The sequence below is a fragment of the Podarcis cretensis genome (genome assembly GCF_951804945.1).
Source record: "Podarcis cretensis genome assembly, chromosome: 2".
Taxonomy (NCBI): domain Eukaryota; kingdom Metazoa; phylum Chordata; class Lepidosauria; order Squamata; family Lacertidae; genus Podarcis; species Podarcis cretensis.
Genome location: NC_137171.1, coordinates 82,466,630 through 82,483,369, shown reverse-complemented (window position 1 = coordinate 82,483,369; position 16,740 = coordinate 82,466,630). Strand labels below are relative to the sequence as shown.

At 44.1% G+C, this 16,740-nt stretch overlaps 1 protein-coding gene across 1 annotated transcript; it reads left to right on the top strand.

Moving 5' to 3' along the window:
* The first annotated feature begins 1,223 nt into the window (after window positions 1-1,223).
* On the top strand, window positions 1,224-16,697 carry ACTR8 (actin related protein 8). The gene is made up of 13 exons (XM_079965046.1): window positions 1,224-1,622; window positions 3,086-3,256; window positions 4,234-4,344; window positions 5,190-5,294; window positions 8,755-8,928; window positions 10,107-10,200; window positions 10,940-11,072; window positions 11,149-11,302; window positions 11,554-11,649; window positions 13,334-13,474; window positions 15,254-15,518; window positions 15,749-15,912; window positions 16,457-16,697. The coding sequence occupies exons 1-13, from the start codon at window positions 1,491-1,493 to the stop codon at window positions 16,598-16,600; spliced, it is 1,884 nt and encodes a 627-aa protein (XP_079821172.1). The 5' UTR covers window positions 1,224-1,490; the 3' UTR covers window positions 16,601-16,697.
* Window positions 16,698-16,740: the final 43 nt, after the last annotated feature.

Genomic DNA, 16,740 nt, shown 5'->3' with positions numbered 1-16,740 from the left:
GCTGGACTAGATTCCTGTTGCTAGCCTTTTCCCAGCCTAGTGTCCTTTCTTTTGAATCCCACTCCCACCAGCCCCAACCAGCAGTGCCATAGTAGTTCAGAGCATATGGGGGGTGCCAGAGGTTGGGTGGAGAAGGCTGTTGTAGCCGATACTGAACTACAGTGGTACCTCTACTTGCGTTCACCTCTGGTTATGTATCCTTCGGGATACGTGTGTGGCAAACCCGGAAGTATTTTTCTGGGTTTTGTCCTGTGTGCATGCACAGAAGCACTCTACACACCATGCGCAGCACTCTACATGTGTGCATGTGCAGAAGCACTAAACCGCACCATGCGCAAAAGCGGCACCTCCGGTTGCGAATTCCTCGGGATGCGACCAGAGCTCCAGAACAGATCCTGTTTGCAACCGTAGGTACTACAGAAGATGGGTCGCTGCCAGGGCTGGCCAACCCATGAGGTGACTGCTTCAGGCAGCAGGATCCACAGGGTGGCAGATGCCAGTGTCGCTCTTTCTCCCCCACCCCCTTAAGTAAAGGTAAAGGGACCCCTGACCATTAGCTCTAGTCGTGACCGACTCTGGGGTTGCGCCGCTCACCTCGCTTTATTGGCCAAGCGAGCTGGCGTACATGTGGCCAGCATGACTAAGCCGCTTCTCGCGAACCAGAGCAGCGCACGGAAACGCCATTTACCTTCCCGCCAGAGCGGTACCTATTTATCTACTTGCACTTTGACGTTCTTTCGAACTGCTAGGTTGGCAGGAGCAGGGACCGAGCAATGGGAGCTGACCCCGTCGCGGGGATTCAAACCGCCAACCTTCTGATCGGCAAATCCTAGGCTCTGTGGTGTAACCCACAGCGCCACCTGCCCCCTTATCCTTAACATAAACCTTCCCTGGTGGGATGAGGAGCACCATTTTGGAGTCCACCTCAGGCGCCCAAACATCTTGGACGGGCCCTGGTGGCTAGTGTGAAGTATGACAGCTTTCTGGGTGCCTAGGGCCAAGAGATAATCCCACTTGCTCTCCCTGAGTGCCTTTGCCATTCCCCTTGCCACAGGGACCTAGACAGGATTTATTTATTTGGGAGGGGAGGGGGAGGCAGAATCGATTTATCTGCGATGCAATAGGTCAATTAAGTATTTTTATTTATTTACTTGATGGGGGGCGATGCACCCCAATGGCTACGCCCATGCCTCGCCTATTAAAAAAAAAAAACACAGCAAGGCAGGAGGGGAAGAAGTTAGTACATATCGGGAAGCTCAGCTGAAGCCCTAAGACGCGACTCAGGCCGTCTTGCGGCGGCCGCTCACTTCCGCCTGGGCCTTGTCTCTGCGCCACACCCGCCGCCGGGCGGCTGGAGGCGGAGGAAGGGGTCGGGCGCCAGCTTCCTGGTCGCAGCCTTTTCGGGGCGGAGAAGAAGCGGCCTCCGCCTCCCCGGAGCCTCCCGCTGCCTCATTCGAGCGACCCGCGGAGGAAGCGGGTCGGGGTCGGGTATGACCCAGGCGGAGAAAGGGGAAGCGGCGGCGGCGGAGAATGGGAAGGACAAGGAGCGCGACAAGGAGAAGGAGCAGCGCGGCGCCAAGAGGCCCATCGTGCCTGCCGCCGTGCCGGAGTCCCTGCAGGAGGTGAGCCCCGGCTTAGGCAGAGAGGCTCCTCCCGTGGCCCTCGGGCGGTCGCTCTCGGCTCTGGCGCCGGCGAGGCCCGGGAAGCACGGCGCTCTGGACGGGGCTTCTGCGCCTCCGTCCTCGCTCGCAATAGCCTCTGCCCAGCGAGATCCCCGCGGAAGAGCCTAGGCCCGATTTCATAGGGCCGGTGGAGTCGAGTGGTGAAGCTTTCCCTGGGCTGCGCCCCTTCTTCAGAGAGGTGTCCCACGATGGGATACTTGCACTTGCCTTTTATTTTAATGACTTGAACTCATTGCAACATGGAATAACGCAAAGCATGTCAGCCTCGTGCATCCTCTTTTCTGATAGGCGGAACACAGTAGGAATGCTCCATGTATTAAATGATATTGCAGATCTCATTTGCACCTATACAGTATTTCCAAGCAGCAGTTTACTCACTGATCTTTAATTTTATTTGTAAAGCACTTCACTTATATGCCAGCTGTATTGCCACCTTAGCAAGGATGTGTGAAAAACCTTGAGCTGGTAATGAAAATGCTATAGAAGTGAAGTACCTTCCCCTAGGGCAAGCTAATGCTGTTTCAGTGTGTAGGGGCATTTAACATGAATTTCACGCAGCAGGAACATATCCCCTATAGCATCCTATGAAAAGAGGTTCACAATAGTTTCTAATAGTAATATTATAGTGCCTTCTCCTATAATGGATGGTGCTCACTATTGATGCTGTCTACTGATGTTGACTGTTTGCCTTGTTGTCGTTTTGTCGTTTGCAAATGAGATCTGGAATATCATTTAATACATAGAGCATTCATACTGTGTTCCTCCTATCAGAAAACAGGTTGCACGAGGCTGACATGCTTTGCATTATTACATGTTGCAATGAGTTCAAGCCTTGGGTTCTCTGGATGTCTAAATGATATTAGCATTTCCATATTACATATTTTGATAAAATTGTCTGCATCAGATGTGCACTCAAGGCATGCACCCTTTCTGTCAGTTTTTCAAATACAGTGGTACCTCGGGTTACAGACGCTTCAGGTTCCGCGTTTTTGGGTTACGCACCGCATCGAACCCGGAAGTACTGGAATGGGTTACTTCCGTGTTTCGATGCTCACGCATGCACAGAAGCACGGAATTGCGACCCGCGTGGGCGCAGACGCAGAGCTGCGGGTCGCAAACATGCCTCCCCCACAGATCACGTTCGCAACCTGAGGTTCCACTGTACAGCAATTGTCCATCTAAAACACTATTCCAGATGTGCAAAAAAGCTTACGTAAATGTCCATTGTGGGAGGGGAAAGCACTGTTACAGAACTTAATAGCTATATTTTGCTGATGGCAGCTCAAAGTGTAAAAAGATACAGATTTTCAAAATGAGGCATAGACTGTATGTTGGGGCACCTACCGAGTACTGTGCTTTGCTGGTTCCTGTTCCTGTTTATTTATCTCTTTTGCTATTTTTAGCAAATACAGAGCAACTTCATTGTTGTGATACATCCTGGCTCAATGACTTTAAGGATTGGAAGAGCTACAGACACACTTCCTATTGGCATTCCTCACGTCATTGCAAGAAGGCACAAGCAGCAAGGGCAACCCACATACAAAGACAGTTGGCTTCTAAGGGAAGGACTCAATGTAAGTCTTAGAATTTGAGTATTATGTTAAATTGAACTGTTTCACTTGAACTACATTGTTTTTTTGGTGTGCTAAATTTTCCTAGTCATCCTTACTTCTTTGGGTTGCACGATAACAGCTTGCCTCTGTAATAACATGCGTTTGTCTTGCATCATCTATAGCAGCTACATATGGGAATTAATGCAGGCTATGGCATTAAACTTGCTATAAATGGCACGAGATTTAAGAGGGACAGATTTTTGCACCAAGCACTGAGGACCACATCACACAGGACTCTCTTTTATGTAGATATCAGTTTGGCACAAAAAAATTGAATGTACAATGTAATATTATATATATATAGATATATATATATATATATATATAGGTATCTATTTTTATTCAAAGGTCACCAGCAGTTCTTTAATTTACACAGGCATTTTCTGCAGAGTAGTGTAGCAAGTATAGTTTTTCTGGCTTCATTGATAAATCACCTGCTTCTGACAATGAAATCACAGTCAAAGGAAAAGTAAAGAAAAATGAAAATATTGTCGAAATGAGTGAGCCAGCAGATTTTTAAAAAATGACTTTTTAAACAAGGAGTGGGAAAGGTATTGTTTTGTGGATCTGAATGGGAAATGCATTAGCTTACTCAAACATTTGTGGTCTCTAAAAATGCAAAGTCCATGGACAATATAAAGAAAATCATAGCAGTTTTGCAAAGGACTATGTTTGATTCTGAGCTTTCTTTTTGGGGCAGAGGGAGAGAATGTCAACATGCTTATGCAGCTGCTTACATTTTATTGGTTAGAGAGCTATTTTAATGATTATTTTATATTTTTAGGGTGTTTTAGGTTTTATTGAATGTATTGTGCCTTGATATTTTACATGAGTTTTAAAATATTTGCAAAAGTATTTTGAAAATAATTTCATTAAGAAAGTCAAAAGACCCACTTCTATGTTTAGAGGACGGTTACTTATTGTTTGCTTTTATTTAGAAACCTGAAAGTACTGAACAAAGACAGAATGGTCTTAAAATGGTTGACCAAGCAATATGGTCCAAAAAGATGTCAAATGGTGCCAGACGTATACCAGTGTCACCTGATCAGGTATCTCATTTATAAACTGATTGATAGAAATTGCTTTTTGAGGGGTGTAAAAGCAGTGAAAAGCCTTGTAGCAGCACTAATAAATCTAGGATAGTATTCAACTATGTTTTAGTCAGAGTAGGCCCATTGAAATCAATGATCATGACTAAGTTAGGTCCATTAATTTCACTTGATCTACTATGACTAATCCTTACTTGAACACTACCCCAGTCTTCAAAATACAGTGGTACCTCGGGTTACATACGCTTCAGGTTACAGACTCCTCTAACGCAGAAATAATACCTCGGGTTAAGAACTTTGCTTCAGGATGAGAACAGAAATCGCGTGGCAGTGGCACGGCAGCAGCGGGAGGCCCCATTAGCTAAAGTGGTGCTTCAGGTTAAGAACAGTTTCAGGTTAAGAACGGACCTCCGGAATGAATTAAGTACGTAACCAGAGGTACCACTGTAGTTTAAAGGCAGGAATGGACCATAGCCCTGGTCTTGACATTCAGAGGATCTCAAGTCCAATCTGTGGCATCTGAAATTTAAACAAGACCAGGTAAGCAGCTGATGTGAAAGACTGAGGCCCTTGTTGCTGACCACCAGTCAGATTAGATAAAACTTAGCCTTAGCGGGCGTGTCTAAGGCAATCTCCCGTGTTCCCTCTGGAAATCTATTTTTTGTCGTATAATAGTTCAATAGAGGGATAGCAGTTCAACAGAGGGATATAAATTACGATAAATTTTGAGCAACTCATATAGCATATGACTACACATGTTTGTGCTCTTAAGATACTTTGAAAAATAGTTTAATTTTAAGTGTGACCATTTCCCCCCTATTCATTGTTTCAAATTTCCATTTCAGGCCCGATCTTACAATAGGCAGATGAGACCTGCTATTTTAGATCATAGCTCTGGAACAAAATGGACAAACACTTCCCATCATCCCGAATATGTCATTGGAGAAGAGGTAGGAACACCTTGCCTCATTTCATTAAAAGTAATTCTCCTCCTGTATCTCATGTACAGTTCAGCAACCATAAGTATTTTTTAAAAAATGTATTTGGGAAAAACAGTTTTTACATTAGTTGTTTGTGGCACATGGATCTCCTGAAGTTTGAAAAAGAAGAAGCAATCATCTTGCAGTTCACACAGAAATCCCTGCTGGGTTGCCTTGAGGATATTCCTAATGCTCACAAAGCAAGTGGCTGTTTACAAGCCTGAGAGAAAGAAACCAAATTACTGAATGCAGATGGGAACACAGTAATACGTTTTCATATGTAACCTATCAAATATTAACTTTTAAGCTGTTTTTATAAAAAGGTAAAGGTACCCCTGCCCCTACGGGCCAGCCGTGTCCGACTCTGGGGTTGCGCGCCCATCTCGCTTAAGAGGCCGGGGGCCAGCGCTGTCCGAAGACACTTCCGGGTCACGTGGCCAGTGTGACAAGCTGCATCTGGTGAACCAGCGCAGCACACGGAAACGCCGTTTACCTTCCCGCTAGTAAGCGGTCCCTATTTATCTACTTGCACCCAGGGGTGCTTTTGAACTGCTAGGTTGACAGGCGCTGGGACCGAGCAACGGGAGCGCACCCCGCCACGGGGATTCGAACCACCGACCTGACAATCGGCAAGTCCTAGGTGCTGAGGTTTTACCCACAGCGCTACCCGCGTCCCAGCTGTTTTTATAACAGTCTTCAATTGATTTTTTAGTGTTTTAAACTGGTAAGAAAAACATCTCTGTCAGGATTCCTCCGCCACCCCTCTACTATTGACACCAGTGGCAGACTTGGGGCTCTCAAATTTCAGCAGCCCCCTGTGCAACCCTAAAATTCAGTCCCCCTGCACCTGTTGCTCTCCGTTCTACAGCCCCTGGCAGTGTGGCCAAACCGGCCATTCCAACCTAAAACTGTTGACACTCCACTCATGCAGGGAAAATAGAACTGAAGACTATGCAAGGCAGCTGCTTTTTCCATTCACTGCTGCTGTAATATGGGTTCTGGAACACAGGCCATCAAGGGCAGTGTGGCAAAATGCAGTGTTTATGATGGTCTTATTTTAAGAACAGCAGCAAAAAGAATTGCTAGTTTTCTACAGGGAATATGGCATTTGGAACAGCATTTTCCAATGGGAAAAATGCAGTTTATACAGAGCAATGGGCAAGCTTAATAATAAATGGTAATGTTACAGAAAAATGCAGCATTAAAAAAGGGACAAGGCAAGGATGCCCTATGTTGTCACTGTTATTTATCCTAGTGTTAGAAGTGTTGACTAGAGAAATACAAAAATTGATGAAACAACAGAAATTAAGGTTGGGCAGGGAGCGTACAAAGTGAAAGCCTTTGCAGACAACATTGTGTTGACGTTGGAAAATCTGATAGTAAGCGTCCAAATGATAATAGAAACTATAACAAAATTTGGCAACTTAGCAGGATTCTGTATAAATAAGGAGGGAAATTGATAGTAAAAAGTCTAGACTCGGAGGCAAAAGATAAACTTGAGACTATCACCCGGGGGCAGGGGCGGGGAGGTTAAATATTTGGGGATATGGATTTCCGCTAAGAACTTAAACCTTTTCCAGGATAACAATGTTAAAATCTGGAATGAAATTTTAAAAAGTCTAGAAAAATGGACTAGAATGAACCATTCTTTGTGAGGAAGAAAATCCGTAGTCGCAATGTTTTGCCCAAGATGATCTCTTTATTTTAAACATTGCCCGGTGATAAATAGCCCAAACTGTTTCAAACAGTCGAAGAAAGATGTGACAAACTTCATTTTGCAGGAGGAAACACCCCTGAATTAAATATAAAAATCTGACAGATGTAAGAGAAAGAGGGGGCTTTGCCTTTCCAGACCTCATACCGTATTTTTCGCCCCATAGGACGCACCTAGTTTTTTGGGGGGGAAATAAAGGAAAAAATTTTTATTTCCCCCCCAGGTGCGCTGCACTAAGCCCGAAGCTTAGGGCGTGCTGAGCTCAGCGCGCCCCAAGCTTCTGGGTGCCGGCAAGGTCTCCGCTAGCCGTGGGAGAGCTGCGCGGCTCTCCCAGGGCTAGCGGAGCGCTGCGCTAATCCCAAAGCTTGGGGCATGCGGAGCTCAGCACGCCCCAAGCTTCTGGGTGCTGGCAAGGTCTCCGCTAGCCGTGGGAGAGCCGTGCGGCTCTCCCAGGGCTAGCGGAACGCTGCGCTAATCCCAAAGCTTGGGGCGCGCGGAGCTCAGCGCGCCCCAAGCTTCTGGGTGCCGGCAAGGTCTCCTCTAGCCGTGGGAGAGCTGCGCGGCTCTCCCAGGGCTAGCGGAGCGCTGCGCTAATCCCAAAGCTTGGGGCGTGCGGAGCTCAGCGCGCCCCAAGCTTCTGGGTGCCGGCAAGGTCTCCGCTAGCCGTGGGAGAGCCGCGCGGCTCTCCCAGGGCTAGCGGAGTGCTGCGCTAATCCTGAAGCTTGGGGCGAGCGGAGCTCAGCACGCCCCAAGCTTCTGGGTGCTGGCAAGGTCTCCGCTAGCTGTGGGAGAGCCATGCGGCTCTCCCAGGGCTAGCGGAGCGCTGCGCTAATCCCGAAGCTTGGGGCGAGCGGAGCTCAGCACGCCCCAAGCTTCTGGGTGCTGGCAAGGTCTCCTAGCTGTGGGAGAGCCCCGCGGCTCTCCCAGGTCTAGCGGAGCGCTACGCTAATCCCAAAGCTTGGGGCGCGCGGAGCTCAGTGCGCCCCAAGCTTCTGGGTGCCGGCAAGGTCTCCTCTAGCCGTGGGAGAGCTGCGCGGCTCTCCCAGGGCTAGCGGAGCGCTGCGCTAATCCCAAAGCTTGGGGCGTGCGGAGCTCAGCACGCCCCAAGCTTCTGGGTGCTGGCAAGGTCTCCGCTAGCCTTGGGAGAGCTGGGTCTCCCACGGCTAGTGGATAGCTTCCTGAAGCTTGGAGAGCGAGAGGGGTCTGTGCGCACCGACCCCCCTCGCTCTCCAGGCTTCAGGGAAAGCCTGCATTCGCCCCATAAGACGCACACACATTTCCCCTTAATTTTTGGAGGGGAAAAAGTGCGTCTTATAGGGCGAAAAATATGGTACTTTATTATGAGGCAGCAGATAAGATCAAAAAAGGAAGACTTGAGATGATAATGGGTGGAATATCAGGATATGCAGCAGATCAAGATTTCCCTAGAATGCCACCGAGAGATGGACTGAGAAGTCTTAGAAAAGTGATAAGTAGTGGATATTGTATGGTGTGTGTATAAAAGCTTAAAATGGCATAAATAAAAGTTTTTGTCTTTTTTTAAAAAAAAAATGCTAGTTTTCTGTTACCACTAAAGGCTGAACAGTGTTGTATGTTTCACTTTGCTTTGGAATGCTTTTTTGTGTCAAAGTGTTACTGACTAGCAAATGTACAGAAATTCCAAGTGTTCACAATTAAACTTTGAACGAGATAAATATAGTCAATTCTTCTTTTCAGGCATTATATGTTAACCCTATGGACTGTTACAATGTTCATTGGCCTGTTCATCGAGGGCAGTTGAACCTTCACTCAGGGCCAAGTGGTTCCCTTACTGCAGTCCTAGCTGATCTTGAAGTTATATGGTCGCATGCAATACAGAAGTATTTAGAAATACCTCTGAAGGATTTGAAGGTGAGCTATGGCAGACTTCATCTGTTCATGACTATGACTGTCAACGTTTCATCATTGTTGCTGCAAAAGGGTTTGACTGTTGAAGCCTTTGGCAGTCTAGGTCCTACATTCCTTAGTAGCACCTTCTTCCATGTATACTTCCCATCGGATCATCTAATGCACTACTCTGTTTAAAAACCTTTAGAATAAGAGTTTAATTAATTCATTAATATCCCGGCCTTTCTCTAAAGGAGCCCATGGTGGCAAACATATCAATACTGAGACAATAGAATGAAAACAGTTTAAAACTCCTAAAAATAATTGCCTACCCTCAAAACAATTGATTTCAGGGTTTTCAGGGACAGGTCTTTCAGCCATCAAGTACCTGGGTAAACAGGAATGTTGTTAAATTGCTCCTAAAAGTTAATGAGAGAAAGCAACACACCTCATAGGAGAGGGCATTCCACAAATGGGGAGCAACCACCAAGAAGGCCCTGTTAAGGAGGTGCTTAGTTTATAACTGTGGTGTTCACCTTGTAGTTCCCTACCAAGTGATCTCTAGTTGTTTATAATTAATTCCTTTATTTTTGAAAATACTTCTGCCCCACCTGATTTCGCAAAGGAAGTTAACAAATCAGATAATAACAGTAGAAGAACAAATGACCCCAAAATAAACCTGCTTGTAAAATGCAAAATATAAGCCTGAGTATCAAAACTAAAGAAAAGCCAGAGGAATTCTGGTTCCCTCCCTATTAAGATTTATAGCAAATGGTTGTGGTTGGCTTCAGGAGAGGGAGAGGATGTCCTGTTGTGCAGATGGAAGGTCTTGTGCTAGTTAGTACCTGTGTGTGCAGGCCACATCCTCACCACTTTGTGGCCTCCCTTGTGGGTTGTCCAAGGGAGAATGTAGACTCTGGCATTCTCCAGAGAGTATGAAAATCCTGCCATTAGCCCTACTGCATTACAAGAATTGGTTCAACATCCAGGAAGAAATTTGGCACCTCACAGCCAAGCTGTTAGATTTCCCCATGCCCTGGATTAAAACATTTCAATGATGTAATTGGCCCTAGCTCTTAACCAATATTTTCTCTTCCTTCAATAATTGAAATTATTTAGATAGCTCATGGCATGAACCCGTTCCACTGTATGAAGACCAACAGACCGGAAAATGAATCCTAGTTTGTTCTTTTCTCTTTCAGTATTACCGGTGTATTTTGCTAATACCAGACATCTATAACAAGCAGCATGTGAAAGAAATAGTAAATATGATCCTAATGAAGATGGGATTCTCAGGTAATAAAGCAACATCTGTGGTCAGCTGCTTAGTGCAAGGGTTTTGAAGGTACCTTTTGTTTCTAAGTTGGAATCATGAAACTTCCAGAATGTTTTTTTTGCTCTTACTGCCACCCATGTCTCATCCAGGTGAATAAATAGTTCAGTCTTTGGCAACATATATCATGAAATTAGTAATGTGCAACTCTATGGACAAATTTTAAAGAAATTACTTCAGTGTTTGGTCAATACAAAGTTGTGTTTGCTGAGTCAAAACCATCTAATCTACTTATGTATCTTACAGAGGTATTGTCATCTAGTTTCCACCATAGGACAGGCCCCAACTGGATGTAACACTACTGAGATCCAGAGCCTCTGCTACAGTCACTCCCAGCTGTCTCCCACCAACAACTGCATTGGGCAGATGAGTCCTGCTCCAAACAGCAATTTTCAGCTCACTGTCTAAAAGACTGAAGTTGGTTGGGAGATGCAGAGACATGAAACACTGATTTTAAAAAATATTAAAACAGGGAAGCTGGAAAATATTATCATGGTGACATGTTGATCTATTTATGAAACGCATGGGTAGCAATAAACACATTTCTTCCTCTCTTTTGTTTAAAACACTTCCCAGAGTTTTATATATATAAAAGAGGGCATGTTATGGGAAGTGTTCAGTAGTGGGGCGCATATGAGTAATGTTTCTGAATAGGGTAGCAAAGCAGTGTATATAACAGTATTCCTGCCATTTTGTTTTCAGGCATAGTGGTCCATCAGGAATCTGTCTGTGCTACTTTTGGAAGTGGTTTAGGTAGTGCATGCGTCGTCGATGTGGGGGATCAGAAGACAAGTGTCTGCTGTGTCGAAGACGGTGTTTCTCATCGTAACACCAGGTAACTATTATAAAGTGGCAGTAACATTCAGGTGAAAAGAAGCAAGTCTTCTAATGGCTGCTGCTGCTTTTTTTAGGTTATGCCTTGCATATGGAGGTTCTGATGTGTCAAGATGCTTTTATTGGCTTATGCAGCGAGCTGGGTTCCCTTACAGAGACTGCCAACTAGCTAAAAAGACAGATTGCCTTCTCCTGCAGCACTTAAAAGAAACATTTTGCCATTTAGACCAGGTAAGTTCAAATACCTAGATAAGGAACTCCACACTTCTGATTTGTTGTTTCCCAGGCCCATGTTTGGTCACAAACTAGTGCGACATTACAGATTTTTAGCTGTATAATTAATGGTAATAGAGTTTATGAAGTTACCAACAGTGGAGAGAAAACTGAAAATTCTCATGTGTGGCTGATCTCTTCTCAGTGTAGTTTGAAAGATTTGAAAGTTCATTAAAGCATTAATACCTTTTTCTATATTTTTTTATCAGGATTTATCTGGACTAAAAGATCATGAGTTTCAAGTCCGTCACCCAGATTCTCCAGCTTTGCTGTATCAGTTGCGCTTGGGAGATGAAAAGTTACAGGTAAAGACTGGGTGGGGTATACATGCACATAAGGTGGAAAGAGACTTTTTCCTCCTCTCACCCCCCCCCCCTGTGCTCCCCAAACCTGTTATTTTGGTTCTCCTAACCCTCCAGGGTAGATTTAGCAGGACATGGGTAGAAGAATGCAAGAATGCAGACCGCATTCTGTGTACACAACTTAGTTGCATCCTGCCCTATGATAGACATGCCCTGGGGTGTAGATGCGGACTATAAGTGCAGAAGTCAATGAAAGGTAAAGGTAAAGGGACCCCTGATCATTAGGTCCAGTCGTGACCAACTCTGGGGTTGCGGCGCTCACCTCGCTTTATTGGCCGAGGGAGCCGGCGTACAGCTTCCGGGTTATGTGGCCAGCATGACTAAGCTGCTTCTGGTGAAGCAGAGCAGCACACGGAAACACTGTTTACTTTCCCGCCGGAGTGGTACCTATTTATCTACTTGCACTTTGACGTGCTTTCAAACTGCTAGGTTGGCAGCAGCAGGGACCGAGCAACGGGAGTTCACCACGTCGCAGGGATTCGAACCGCTGACCTTCTGATCGGCAAGTCCTAGGCTCTGTGGTTTAACCCACAGCGCCACCCACGTCCCAGCCCCAATAAAAAATAGTGGGGTGTTAATTAGTTTTCAGCAGCTCAATCTGCATGTTTCTCTTCTTCTAGTCTCATTGAGTGCTATGATATTCAGGAGATACACAGCAAATACAGATGTGGCGTAACTAGCTCAAATGCTTAAATGTTGAATTAAATAAACTTAATATACCGTATTTTTTGCTCCATAGGGCGCACTGGACCATAGGGTGCACCCAGTTTTTAGGGGGGGGAAATCAAGAGAAATAATCTTATCTCCCCCCCCCCCCAGCCCCAAAGAGCAGCGTACAGGATGCGCGCAACCTCTCCCTGCCGGAGAGGATCCCACTGGCTGCTTTGACTTCCTCTTTAGCCCCACACAACCTCTCCCTCCCGGGAGAGGCTGCGGGGCTAAAGAAGCCATAGCCCCGTGCAGCCTCTCCCTGCCGGAGGGGCTGCACGCGGCTATCCCTGAAGCCTGGAGAGCGAGAGGGGTCGGTGCGAACCAACGCCTCTCACTCTCCAGGCTTCAGCGAAAGCAACACGAAGCCTTTGGAACACGGAGGGAGTGCTCCCTCTGCGTTTCGGAGGCTTAGCGTTGCTATCGCTGAAGCTAAGGAGCCTGCATTCGCTCCATAGGACGCACACACATTTCCCCTCAATTTTTGGAGGGGAAAAAGTGCGTCCTATAGAGCGAAAAATACGGTATGTTTCTATCTACACATGCTGCTGACAGGTATCATATCGTTTGGAACATGGGGCTGTACCCTATGCAGCTCTAAGTTACTTGTTACATCAGCAGAAGGATTTAAGTTTGTACAATATAACTTCTTCCTCCCCCCCCCCCCCCCCCCGCACACACCCTAAATCTGTTCTAGTTGTTCCTCTAGCCTTCCAGAGCAGATTTGGGCAGGGTGTGAGAGGGGGAGAGTTCCATTGTGCAAGCAAAAATTCTTCTGCTAACAGAACAAGTGCATTAGATACCACCCAAGATGTTTATCTGCTTCTGAAACTGATTGCTCTGTTAGAAAGCAAGTGCAAGCAAGCATTGATGAAATGGTAAAGATAATTTTAAACTCTTCCCCATCTCTCATGATTAGGCTCCCATGGCATTATTTTATCCAGCAACGTTTGGAATTGTGGGGCAGAAAATGACATCTTTGCAGCAACGATCACAAGGTGATCCTGAGGATCCGCATGATGAACATTATCTCTTAGCTACACAAAGTAAGCAGGAGCAGGTGTGTTGTGTGTCTTTTTCCTTGTTTTCTCTTCCTAGGAGACTTTTCTGCACAGATCTAATCATACTTAATTAAAGCCTTCCTCTTGGAGAATAGCTAGAAGGTTCATGCTAATGTTGTAAACCGCCATGTGATCATTGGTTGAAGGGTGGTATAGAAAATAAAATAAAATAAAATAAAATAAAATAATAATAATAATAATAATAATAATAATAATAATAATAATTAATAAAGGGTTCATTTAGACCTCTGGCATGGCTGCAAAGAGGAGTTCAGAAGCTTTTGCTTTCATTTTAGAACAGCAGCTTGCTTTGTCATTTGAACCTGGATGAGCAGTGGTTAATCTCAGCTATAGTTAATTGTAGGAAGCCAACTTCAAACCACAGTTTATAAAGCTGGCTTGTTCCAGCTAAGCATAGTTAAAATTTAACTAATTTAACTAATTTTTGGGTTTGGACAGCATGCAAAACAGCAGTTCATTTAAAACAGATGTAGCAGTTTCTGATGTTTTCATAGTCATTCTGTATGAGAGCAAGTGAGCTCAAGGCTGACAGACTTTTATAAAGTTAATCTTTGCTTTAGGGTTATGTCTGAAGGCAGGCATAGTGTGTGTGTGTACATACTAACAAGAAGTACTAACAAGAATCCTTTCAAAGCATTCCATCGTGTAACAGCAAGCTATCACTCTGCTTGGGAACACATTTTTAAAAGAAAAGCCTGACTAGCTTTTCAGATACATTTTAATTGAATAACTTTCTAAAGCAATGCCTGAAGTAACTGATATTCTAGTTTGAAGTCTTGTTTGTTCTATTATGTTTTACTCCAGGAAGACCCATTTATCCTAAGTACAACCCAATAAGGCAGACATGTATCTACAAAATAATTTAGTTAAAAATGTGATCCCATTGAGATCACAAGATGAAATTTTGCAGGTAGATCTTAGAAATATTTAATAATACAATTTCTTTGGAAATTTTAAATCAAATTAATTTTTTGAATCGCTTTTTAAAATTTAAAATTTTGTAACCTAACTTTGAAATGTAAAGTAAGCCCATCATGTGACATATCATATTAAAGCCCACAATGTTCTGAAGAGATTGGTATTTTTTAGTTTTGAAATATCTTAATTCTGGACTGAGCTTTTACAGTTTTTGTGTAGTCAGACATGGCCAAAATTGTCAAATTTTTAAAATTTCCAATTATCATGACTCAAAAACAGGATGTGATAAAAAAATTAAACTTTTAGATTTAAACTATTCAACAAGTGTACAAAATATTAAGAAAATTGGATGACATGAGGTTAAAAAAAATGGATCATGATATGGAATGACCCGGTATGCTTGATTTTATTGTCATTACCTTAGTTATGTAAAAGCTTTTTACAAAATAATAAAAGCAAAACTTCAGTAGTATTTCTTCAGCTACCACTCTGATCCTACAGGTGGCTATAGTTTGGGTGGCACATGCAGTTGCTTCCACAAAGGTCGCTATGATGGTATACTGTGTATGGAATGTGCTGAGCCATTGGAAATGGAAGACTTGGGTAAGGGAGCATATGGTGTTTGTGCTAAAGAATATGAAAATAATATGGCGAAAGGCCAGAAGTAGCAGTGTGGCTTTACTCGCCGCCCAGTCCCTTAGTGTCAGGTGTGATATGTGGGACTGTTTTTAGCTGCAACACTCCTCACACCTATTTTGGCAGATGCAGTGGAATGTGTTTTGCATTTAACAAAATTGGATCTTTTCAAATGATAACCTGCCCTGTTTTGCTTTTTAAAGTCTGCGAAAGCAACAGCCGACAGGAAGTCGATTTCCAAGCCTAGTGGATTTGAGGGGGATCTGCGTGGCCAATCTGCAAGCGTTGCTGAAAATCTCTATCCTCCAGAAGTCGAGATCGGCACTTCTCACGGTGACTGCATTATGGGTGGAAATGAGTCTGAAGAACCCCTTACAGCTCACATGTCCAGGAAAACTGCTGTATCTCAGTTTGAAGGGAAAGCGTTAGGCCTTGACAAAGCAATCTTGCACAGTATTGATTGCTGTGGTAAGAAAACTATATATACTTGTTTATTAACAGTAATACTTTGGGCCAAGATAGATTCTAGTACAAGGAGGATTCATAAGTTTGCAGGAACTAAATATCTACTCTCGCTCTCATCCATTTCTTCTTTAGTTACCTGGTTCAATCTGTTTTAATGTTAACAGCTAATGCTGTATGGTTTCAATTCATTCTTCACAGTTTACATAAAACTTATTTTGATTTTGATTTCTCAGCATCTGACGATACCAAAAAGAAAATGTACAGTTCTATCCTGGTTGTAGGAGGTGGTCTGATGTTCCACAAAGCCCAAGAGTTCCTTCAGCACAGAATTCTCAACAAAATGCCTCCTTCTTTCAGGAGAGTTGTTGAAAACGTAGAAGTTATTACAAGACCAAAGGTACTTGTGTATGAATCTAGGCATACTTTTAGGTCAGGGTTGGGAAATATTTTCTTTTCTGTCAGGGGCCACATGACTGAAGTGGTGGGTGGAGCTAGAATCAAAGGTGGGTGTAGCCACCTCCTCTGTCTATGTTAATACACTTGCTACAGCAGCTCATATCCTCTTCTAGTTAATTATAAATTGCAGTTAAATGTATTGGCCAGTACAGAATGTTATTTGTATATTCCAATAGTGTAGTATATAGCGAAGAACATGCATTGGTTCTTTTGTGCAAGGGGCTTGACTAATAAACTAAAGGCCATCCCCTTCTGCCTAAAATTCATTAAGAACAGCAGCAACAAAGCGATTCTTCTTATGCTACAAAAGCAAATGGTATCTTTTGTGCTGATTTGGGATTGTAAAGATTTTAAGCACTGAGCACAACATCTCACAGTAGCCCCAGTTAAAAACAGTAACATTCTTAAAGCAAATGTAAGTGGGTTTGTGGGGTTTAGTTTACACCATTTACCTTGCTCATTCTTTTCCTTTGCATTAATCGTAGGACATGGATCCTCGTTTGATAGCATGGAAAGGGGGTGCTGTTCTAGCCTGCCTGGATACAACACAGGAGCTCTGGATATATCAACGAGAATGGCAGCGATTTGGTGTTCGTATGTTACGCGAAAGAGCTGCTTTTGTCTGGTGATCTTGTGCAATATTTAGATAGGATAAAATGCTGAGTATTACTTTTTCTCTTTATAGCCCTGACATTTGTGTTTTTAATAAAATGCATATAAAAAGAATCCTTTTTCTTCTGGGCTGTTTAAGAAAACTGTAGTTGTACTC